Here is a 10,769-nt window from a genome sequence, read left to right as displayed (position 1 = left end):
GCTTGCACTGCCACCAGCCAGCCTTGCTTGCCAACAGACCGGCAACTTGAATGACTGAGAGGCACATTCAAGGCCTGCTTTTGATCCTTGCAGTCCTTCCCATTTAACAGGGAGGAAGCATCCACAGGTAGCCAGCTATTTTTGTTTGAAATTTGTTTCACAGCAGACTGTCACATCTTACCTATGTAACTAAGCAGAACTGGAAGAAATATTAGTCCATGTGTTGCTCCCAGCAGAACCATAGCTAGATACATCCTAAAGTAGAATACCTTGAAGATTTGAGATTTGGAAAAAGCCAGTACTACAATTCCTCCAAATTTGGTCAGTGTGATACCACTGAAAACCTGTCAATAAAGAAGTGTTTAAGTGAGAAGCAGGGCTTTATGTAATCCCTTTCCTTCAAGTACCGAACGTTTGTTAGGTTTCTCATGTAATTTGAGGCTCCTACATGCAATATACCTCCTTCCCTGTTAGTCCTTAGAACCAAATCCAAGACCTACTCAGGAGAAGAATTCAACTTCTTGGTCTTACTAGAAACTCACACCACAGGACAGGCTCAGTACAATTAAAAATCTACTCTGATCTATAGAGCCACCTAGTTTTAGTTTAATTTTTACTTCAGGCAGAAACAGATGAAGTAACTCACATTCCAGGGAAGTTCTTACTTGGGTCCAGTACATACATCACCAGAACAGTCTATTCCAACCCCATCCAGGTCACTTACCTTAGACTACACAATACGACAGTACTGCCTAAATACCGAGCCCTGCTTGCATTCCCAAAGCAGGAATCACATCTGATATTCACAACCACCTTTCCCAGTCACCTCTGAGTATTTAGAAGGGAAAAGCACTTTAATGGGACAATTCAAGATTAATCCAAACTACTAGTTCAGCTAAAGCTTTTCACACTGTTCTGTACTATTAGGTAGCCATAACATCAGACTAAAAATTGGAGTCTTGATCACCCCTATTATTAGTAGAAGCCTAGGTTGACCTGTAAGAGTTTTAATCAAGTATTCCAAAAAAGAAGAGGCAAGGCCACCCTTATGACTGAAGAATATTGGCACAGTCTGTAAAGTTGTAACTTGGCTACTCATTTCCCCCCCACCCCATACAGTAGATACTTACTGAACTGCCCATGTGAGACAGGGCTTCTTCTGCACGTTCTACTCGACTGCCCTTGGTACTAACAGTGAATGCTCTTGTCACATGACTGCAGAATTCAACAGCAATACCACAACTCTAGAGTGAAAAGAAACATGAAAATACCATTTAGATGAGCACTTTGATGGTAAGGTTTACTCAGAACTCTAGACAGGCTAGAAAGGTTCTAGCAGCCACGATCAGTTCCCAGAGTTAAAGTGTCACTGGAAGTTACAAGCTCAGTCTAGAGGCTGTTGCAGGTACTGTATGGCATCTTACCACCAGCCATTACTAAAGGACAATTAATCTGATTAAACAGGAATCAGAACACGAGATCGTTTTGGAGGACAAAAGTTTCCTGATGTTGAAGAAAGCTAGCTTCAGTACTGTGCAGGCAGTGAACAATGAACACTAAAATCAGTTTACAGATATTAGCTGCAATAACATTGCTTGAGAGCAACACTAAATATATATATGCTGATTTGATACCATAAAAAAAGTTCAGCTGTTGAAACAGTCATTTACAACGCTAGTTGAACAGTCAACAAATCTTAGACTTATCTAGCAGGCAGACTTGCATGAACATATGCCTAGTTGTAACATAGGGCAATAGCTTACTCTCTCATAACTTTCTCAGATCTGCCCCAAGTCCCTAGAGAGCACGGTAAACCAGAGCTCCAGCACTCAGCTGTTGTTCACCAGGTTCTGGAGTGTTTCACCAAGGCGTGCTCTGCCCGAGTGGTTTCATCCATTTATACAGGACAAGGCTGGTGCTAGCACATCACAGGTTTACTCTGTAAAGCACAAATACAGCAGAAGCCTGAACACTAACCTATGTATCCTTACCTCAGGCACAACCAACCTCTGCTCTAGCCTACACAGGAGCAATACAACCGTTGCTGCAGAACGGAAGAGACCCCCACCAGATGCAGTACAGCTTACAGTTCATTTGCCGTATCTTGTACTAGGACTAGTTGTCAGAATAAGCCTGTTTTCTACACACCATTTCAACGTTTTAAGATAGTTCCACTACTGTTCAAACGCCTGGCAAAGTTCAGTAGAAAATATTACTCAGCATCATGAATACATACATAAGACACACAGAACTGTTCAAGACTTGGAAACAGAAGCAGAGGGATGCCTTGTTAACTTACCATGACAAGATTTACTAATGAAACCGCATTCAAGCTGATGCCCCAGAGCCACATCACTCCAAACATGTTGATGATTATCATCGCAATAGTGATTGAAACTATAACAGCAGCCCATACTTCAAAACCAAGCAGCACAGTTGTCACCAAAAATATTGATCCCAAGGAGATGCAGAGGTTAAAGATAGCATCATGCACAATTGTCAAGTATTGTTCATAGAAGACATAAAACACACTGTGGAAAGAAGAGAAGTTGTAGTTAGCCATCTTCCTTGTTACTAGATTAGCTTCTGTGCTAAGGATAGAAGAGTTCCCTCCTTATAGGAGTCACCAACAGGAACTGGCTTCCTGGCATCAGTGGACTGACTCCAACAGAATTCTGGCTGTTATATGACAACCCTTCACTAACACTTGAAATGAGGGTTGTATCTGGAAGTCAGAGCAATTCCCACACTTCCATATAAGCAGCTACAGTAGTTGCCAGAAGGTAGTTTCTCACATTGATTGTGGTGTCTGCAGGAACTACAGCAGAGAGTTTGAACTGATTCATTATGCAGTGAGACCACAGGGGTGGATAGCATTCTGTGAAGCAGATTAGTATTTCAGCTGTACAGATTCCAACTCAATTTCATTGTGGTACTTTTACAGAGTCCTTAGCATGTTAACCATGCAACCATTAGACAAGCAGTACTTGACATCACTGCTGCCTTTGCTTTAAGTTTAAATAACTTTGAAGTCAATACATTGACATTACTGCTTGCAAGAACCCAGATCAACATATCTGCTTAAGTTAGAGCTATTAAACCCTGCTATGAAAGCTAGGAAGTGCTCAAGCTGAAGCCAGAGCTACCTTTGTAGCAAAGGACAGCTGGAAAAAAAAAAAAGAAAATGCTTATCAACCACAGTAAAGAGAAGTTAGTGCTGTGGATCTAAGTTGTATTTTTGTGGTTTATACTAGAAATTCCACAGTGTCTATATTATCTCCTGTTCAGCCAAACTCCAGACTCAAGTCTCTAAAATGTTATTAACCAGTACCTCTTCTCAGTTCCTCAAGCTGAATATTTGTCACTAAGGCAAGAAAGATCTAAGCATACCTGTAAGGAAACACCCGGTAGTTCTTCTCTTTGATGCCCATAGTTTCAGTAATGTTATCTGCTATAGCCCGAGCTTTCTTCATAGCATCAATAAAGTCAGATGACTTTTTCAGTACAGTATGGTAAGTCATAAAATAAGTAGCTCCAACATCAGATTTGTTGTTTATAAAGTTGACAGCAGAGTTATATGCAGCATGTCCTCTATATCAACATAGTAACATTTTAGATGTCAATGTCAGTGAACACCATTCAAATTCATTAGCTTTTATAACTTACAGTCTTGTTTCTAACAGTTCCCAAAACTGATAAAAGCTTCAGTACAATACATTTCAAGATTGCACAGGATACACTAGAACAGACTGACTATAGAAGTTGTTTCTCTTTGTACAGGGGAAAACTGCTGCTCCATTTAGTTGATGATGCATTTGTTTTCCCAGTTTTGCTTCAGAAAACACTGAAGAACAGGCAAGATGTCAATGTTTGTATGCCTTTAGAAGGACATTAGATACCCAACCCTGCAGACAGAAAAGAGTCACACTTCCAGAGCAAGTATCTTTGACATGCTAGTCTAAGCAAGATATACAGCATATGGCTCTTACCCTTTGCCACATTTCGGATTAGGGTTGTCCGATAGGAACATTGGCAAAAATGTCATGAAGTCTTTGCCCTGTGGTCTCTGCTTGCCTTCTTGAGTCAGTGGTCGACAACGAGTGCAGGATGGATCAGTGACTGAAGAAATACAGGAATATGGTCAGATACAGCATCAAGTATTCTTTGTCATAACACTAGTTAAGTCTGACTTGCAATACTACAGGATACAGTTCCATAAAAAGCATTTACACTGACAAAAATAACTGATTAGCTCTGAAATTCTGTACAAAATTTGTAGTCCTTTATTTTTTATTTATTACTACTAAGGCAAGGGCTACCAGACCATTCAGTTACTTGTGCACTATCTACATTAGACCCGATGAGAATTACACCAAACTGAAGGACCTGAACAAAACAGAGCACTAAGTTTGTGTGCTCTAATGAAACCAGCAGAAAGATAAAGTTTTTTATAACAAGTTATTTTTGGAATAGTCATTACATTGGCTGTCTAGGTAGGCCGTCTTCAACCTGCAGCATTCCAGCAGAATGTTTAAGTTAACTCAAACAGCAGTTCAAACAAATTAGAGGGCAGCTCAAGATGTGCCTGCTCATAGTACAAAAAACTATTCCCCTGACTCATACCATGATAAAATGTTTTGGCTGCAAAAATTACAAACCAAGCTAATCCCCAGCAATGAAATGGATGTTAATACCTGAAGCATTGCAAAACTGTCCAGTAGTATTGTAGACTCTGCAACAGGATGACTGTGGCTTCACCCAGTCAAAGTAGTCATCAATCCAGGATGATGGGGCATAGCCTATCCTTGTGCTAATAAAAGAACATATGCATAATCAGTACTTTCATGTTTCATTCCAGAATGTATCCCTTAACCTCTCCAGTGCTGACTTACTCCATGTCAGCTCATTCTAGTCCAAGCTACTTAACTCTCCATGTAGTCTCTTGCTCTAGTACCCCATCCAAGAGCCAGTCTTCCTCATAACACTGCAGCTAGCAAACAGCAGGAGCTTCTTCCCCGCATTCAAGTTCCATTGCCAAGCTCAGCTTTCCATCCTCCTGTCCACTCTCCACCCCAGCTTATTCCACATACTGCTGCCTCAGTTTTCAAGCAAGGCTCCTCCTTCAGTTAGGCTGAAGTAAAGCCACCAAACTACAGCGGAAGGAGTCAGGAAGAGACTTTCTTCAGTTGTTAGCTACTGAACTCCAGATACAATTCCTGCTTAGCCTTTCTAGGCTAGTTTATCCACCAAGTGTAGAAGCTGAGCATGCAAGACATTTTCCAGGAGAGCTTAGCCATACTGAGATGTTTTCATGTGTTTTAGTTCCTACCATTCCCAGATTCCTTGAAGGATCAAGCCCCTCTTCCAAACCCAAGTACATCAATATATCCCACCAGTTTTATCCTCATTCTAGGAGATGCCACAGCTTCTTCCCTCCCCCCCTCCCAAAACCACAGTATAAAGCAAGTATGATAGAGCATCAGTTATACTATTAACAGCTGAGCCTGAACTAAAGTAGAAGACACACTGGTCAGCTACATATCTTCCATGTGATTATGCAGAGAAGAGCACGAAAGACTTACTAGCTACCAATTTCTGCAGCATTGAAGACTTGCTGGACAAGTGAATCATTATTACATCCCATTCCACCACACACCATGTTCTGCCCTTCCAAAGAGGTGTAGTTGTGCCCTTCTTCTAGGACAAAGTAGACAGGAGGACCTGTGTGCAGGTACTTGCTGATCTGGCTGAAGTAATCCATTACATAGGAGTCCTTAAAGAGAAAGCTTTGAGTTACTATTACATAATATTGAGGTAGCACAAGAAGATATCAAGGTTTCAATTTAGTCACAAATTGCTGAAGAGCAACATGATCTCAAGACTTACATCTGGCATTGAGAGAGACTGATCCAGTCCAATCTCAACATTATGCATAACTGCTGTACTAAATGACAGAACACCTACAAACACTGCTATCTGTAAAAAAAAATTTAAAAAAGCAAGTTCATGGAAGCAAGAACTGTACGGAAACAACAAGCAACAGAAGTGATGTACTAAGTTAACAGGAACCATGCAAAGAGGCTCTAGTTTATGTATGCTACCCAGGTTTAGTACAACAGCGGCAGTAAAACCTAGTGACTTGGCGTTCCCTTCGGGGCCAGTAAGGGAAAATTTATACTTAGAAGGCAGAAGTGAAAGATGTGTCAAACACAGTAACCTCAAAGTGAATCATGGATTCAGCAACAACACTTCAGATTAATGCAGTGTAGGAGCCAACATGTGCTGATTTTTGACATACGCCTAAAGTAATGTGATTGTCAGTAATACAACTCTTAAATCTGGGCTTTGGATAATCCAAGGTCAAGCTTCTATTTACTAGAAATATTCCTGCAGTTACAAAAGCTTATTCCAATACTAATGCTGAAAGAAAAATTACTAGAAGCTTCAGTTGTTTCATTGTGTTGAAGATTTTTCTTCAGTATTTAGACCTTCAGGCTCACTACACTTCTGCTCAAGTTTAGAAGACTGCTTACTTTAAAGACAGTATACATACTATTATTGGTCTCATCCAATCCTTAAGCAGATATGGAGAATACAGATTTTTGAAGACCATAAATAAGATGCTCTCAGAACACTGGACTCCACTCATTTCTTCATTGCTTTTGATGCAACACAAAATATCCAGTCTATTCCTCTGAAAATGGATTAAATGCCAGATTTAGTACAGTTCTGCAGAAGATGCTAATCCCTATTACACTGCAGTTACAGTTACTCACCTCTTGACGCTTAATATCCAAGCCCAGGAGACTTACAAAGCACGTGACTTGAAGAATAAAGTCTATGAGCACAGCCATTCCAGCAAAAAGTGAGAACGTGCGAACTGCTGGCATCGTAGACAGTGTCCCTGAAGGAAGTGATCCAATTTGTTAAATCAGAATCACAGAATGGTTTGGGTTGGAAGGAACCTCAAAGATCATCTACCTCCAACCCCCCTCCCATAGGCAGGGACACCCTCCACTAGACCAGGTTGCCTGAAGTCCCATCCAACCTGGCCTTGACCACTTCCAGGGAGGGGGCATCCACAACCTCTCTGGGCAACCTGTTCCAGTGTCTCACTCCCTTCTCTTAGGCGCATGAGCATTTTCTACACAGATGTCCAATTTAAGTGTTAGCAGGACAAACAGCCTTTCTCTTCAGAGTAAAGAAAACAGCTGATATGAGCCTGGCTACAATTGCTGTCTTTGACTTGTTTGACAGCATTAAGGTTGTGCTAAGTAGTGACTAGCTTTAAGACATTTCTCAATTCAAGTTACCTGTCTTGTGCAGGCTGCGTAAAAGGGTAGTTACGGAGTGCCGTCAAGCAAGATCTTACTTCAATATTGAAGCCACTCAATGCAAGTTGAATCAATGGCAAATTACACTCCAAGTAAGCAAGTTCATTATGAAAGGAGGCCAAGTTATACTTGAAGGGTAACAACATAATGTATGCCTCTAACACATACTGTAGGAGCGAACCTCAAATATAACCTGTCATGGGACATTTTTCCAGGCAGTGGCAAGATGACCAAGTGCCATATAGGAGTTAGTACACCCTGACATTTAATATATTGCTAAGGTCAAATTTAGACTTCTCAGTCACAAGTCAGTAAAAAGCTCCAGCCTTTCAAGCTGAAGAGCTTGACAGATTCAGAATTAGATCTTTTTAATTGTGCCAGTCTCTAAAATTACTATGATGCCTATCCCCAGCAGAAGTCAAGTCAAATTTGATTATAGTAATGAACAACTAAGCTAAGCTTCCTCTACAAATTCTTGCTTTGTTTTTATATTTTAGTTTTACATTTATTCTTGCAACATGCAGACATAAGGCTCTTATCTTAAAATATTAAGAAAGTCTTACCAAGAAAGAATGCTACAGTCTCCGAAAAAGATGAGAGGAACATACTGGGTGCCACATCTCCCAAGACTCTGCCAATCTGTTTATCCAGAGTTTCACCTTGAAGGCGCTCATCTCTCTAAGGCAATAATTTATTATTTATAATTATTATAATTAGCAATCATGCAATTTAGAGTGATTTCATGTTGCTTTAAAAAGCCAACAGCTTTCAAACATCCAAAGCTATCTTTTATCATTTTCACTGCATTAACCCAAGTTAAATAAAAAAAGCAGAGATTCTCTAATACAAAAGCAGCATGAATACCCCTGTTGCCTTGCTTCAACCTTAGGTTAAAATACAGTAGTAAGTTGAGTACTTCACCCCAAACCACACACTTGCCAGAGGCAGTGCCAGTTTCAGTGGGTTACTGAGCCTGTCAAATTAAAAAGCCAATAAGCCACTAAGACTTAGTGTCAGAAGCATGTAGTTCAGTCCATGATTACTGCTCACAATACACTAAAGTTACAAGTGATCAAAACGGTAGTCAAGTTCTACAGCTACCAAAGAAGGACATTAAAAGTATTATTCATTTGTACGTGATTTGTATGTGGACTAAAAACTATGTTAAATGAGCTTGATATCAATCAGCAGTAAGGAAAAGCAGAGGTCTTCTAATTTTTTTTTTTGGGGGTGGAATATACCTATAATCTTGGCTCTCTTCAAGACCACTAGATACTCTCTGAGAGCCCAGAGCTGCTCAGACTGGGCTGAGCACTGGAATGCAGAAGACTTTCGGCTCCAAGTTAACAGCCTTCAAAAGATGACAGGCACATTTAGAAGAGTCTGTATGAAAGAACACCTACCTGAAGTGTCTGGACTAAAATGAAAATGTTATCCACTCCAATAGCCAGCACCAAGAAGGGAATTACTTCTATCACAATCAGTGTCAGCGGGATTCCAAAGTAGCTGAAGATGCCTATAGAACATGCCACCGAGCTCAGTACAATCAGGATGCCTGCAATGCCCAGGGAGATCTTTGAATCCACCTAAAAAAAAAAGGTGGTAACAACTGTTAACCAAACTAGCATCATCACACAGAACAGATTATAGCAAAGGTTAAAAAATATTCTTATATTTAGCATAGTCAGTAGAAAGCTTTTCTGGTTCTTTTGAAGATCCAGATATATGTTAAAAACAGACTTGAAGCCTTAAAGTTTAAGTTAACTGCACATTTCAAGTGAAAATAGACTGAGTTGAGGCTATGAAGCACACACAAATTGTCAAGTATGACAAGGACAATGCTCCCCGGTAGCTCCTGCCCAGGGAAGGCTCAATGCTTTAAGACAAGATTGAATAAGAGTATTCTGCAAAAACATTTAAGCCACTTAAAGCTAAGAGAAACTAGTCAGCAAGCTGTAGCTTCAGTATTTACAGCAATGAGAACTGTACACCTACCAGCAGTCTTCTACAGCTCTGGATATGTCCCAAAGCTATGGAGATGTACACAAACATTACAATATAGCTTATCAACACAGTACCAATATCGCTGTTGCTTTCGCGATTGATCTCATCTTCAATACTCCGTTCAGCAGAAAATGATATAGTTAAGTTTGGATTATCATAGTTCTTCAAAAAGTTAATAAACCTGAAAAAAAAAGTCAGTCACACTTTAAAGGCTAAGCCACCTTGTATTAGACATACTTGGAAGTCTGCTGAAGGCAAATTTAAATCATCTGTGTGGTACAAGAGTGCACTGTGGACAGACAGTACTTAGAGATGTTCCTCATTTTTAGAAGAGGGGTGCTGGCTACACATCCCCACTCTACTCCAAGCACTAGAAATACACCATGCTGAAATACTTTGCATGTTCTCTTCAGAGTGACACAGGTAGACACTAGTTATACTCATACTTAGTCTCAGACACTCTGGTACAGTAGTTTTTATCTGAACTGTTAGCCAGAGTGGTTGGCCTGTGTAAGCCAACATCAGCTCCTCAAGATGGTGAAGGGGATGAAAGCTTTAGATCTTCATCTGGAAGACATTTTTAAAAATTAAAATTACAGGATAATGCTGGACCTTTCCACTGGTGATTAACGGTCCAGTAGAGTGAAGAGTCTAACCTGCGTTCTAGCCAAAGTAAAACACATCAAATCTTTATCAAGTTACTTATCAGCAAGTACTACTAGACTACATGGTCACTAACAAGACTAGAACCTATCTCCTCAAAGCAAATGAAGTATGACAGATAAAGTAAAAATCTTATGACCAGTATAGTCTGCCCTTAACCAGTTTTGCTGCCTCTCAAGACATCCCTGTAGTTATACTGAGAGACTGTCAGTACAGTACAGGTGTTTTTCATGTATCTACATTTAAAGCTGCTTTAAGTAAGGTATTTCAGAATACAGGAAGCCTACTTACTCTTTTTCCCATGCCAAGGCTTTCATTAGCTTTCTTGAGTCATTGTAGTAGTTGTTGACAGGAAAAGTAATAACAAGAGCTGTAGCGTTATTATAATTATCATCTATAGAATAGAAAAAATGTAAATGGAACTTACATTCCAGTATAGGTAGGTACAATTAAGTTTAAAATGAGTATTGTCCAAAGCAATCCCATCCCTACAACTCCTTTAAAAGCAATCTGTAACAACACAGAGTTCTTAAATGCAGTATTGAAATAAGAATAGAAGACAATAAGCACTCCAGATTGTTTGAAAACATACTTATTCATTATTTACCATGCTCATGGCACCCCAACATTAAATAGTAGCACCTTGTCTAACCATGCAACAAATCTAACTAGGGCTTATGACTGAGAAAGAGGATGTGGTTTCCTACACTGTGCCTCTTGTACTTGCTCTGAGTAAAATCTAAGTATGCAAAAGTCCTACCATTTAAC

The 10,769-nt window shown here is 39.9% G+C and overlaps 1 protein-coding gene across 1 annotated transcript in view; it reads right to left on the bottom strand.

Moving 5' to 3' along the window:
* NPC1 (NPC intracellular cholesterol transporter 1) overlaps positions 1–10,769 on the bottom strand; it is a 28,365-nt gene that overhangs the window by 1,079 nt on the left and 16,517 nt on the right. The window contains exons 11-24 of the mRNA XM_054814869.1: positions 10,293–10,395; positions 9,330–9,519; positions 8,738–8,920; positions 7,898–8,012; positions 6,777–6,904; positions 6,554–6,694; positions 5,887–5,976; positions 5,583–5,773; positions 4,695–4,810; positions 3,990–4,119; positions 3,391–3,591; positions 2,300–2,531; positions 1,131–1,244; positions 182–344 (exon numbers count right to left, since the gene is read on the bottom strand). Coding sequence (XP_054670844.1) covers positions 182–344; positions 1,131–1,244; positions 2,300–2,531; positions 3,391–3,591; positions 3,990–4,119; positions 4,695–4,810; positions 5,583–5,773; positions 5,887–5,976; positions 6,554–6,694; positions 6,777–6,904; positions 7,898–8,012; positions 8,738–8,920; positions 9,330–9,519; positions 10,293–10,395 — 2,097 coding nt within the window. The remainder of the gene's footprint in view (positions 1–181; positions 345–1,130; positions 1,245–2,299; positions 2,532–3,390; positions 3,592–3,989; positions 4,120–4,694; positions 4,811–5,582; positions 5,774–5,886; positions 5,977–6,553; positions 6,695–6,776; positions 6,905–7,897; positions 8,013–8,737; positions 8,921–9,329; positions 9,520–10,292; positions 10,396–10,769) is intronic.

This window comes from Grus americana, chromosome 2 (assembly GCF_028858705.1).
Source record: "Grus americana isolate bGruAme1 chromosome 2, bGruAme1.mat, whole genome shotgun sequence".
NCBI classification, from domain to species: Eukaryota; Metazoa; Chordata; class Aves; order Gruiformes; family Gruidae; genus Grus; species Grus americana.
This window is presented reverse-complemented; position numbering and strand designations above follow the sequence as displayed.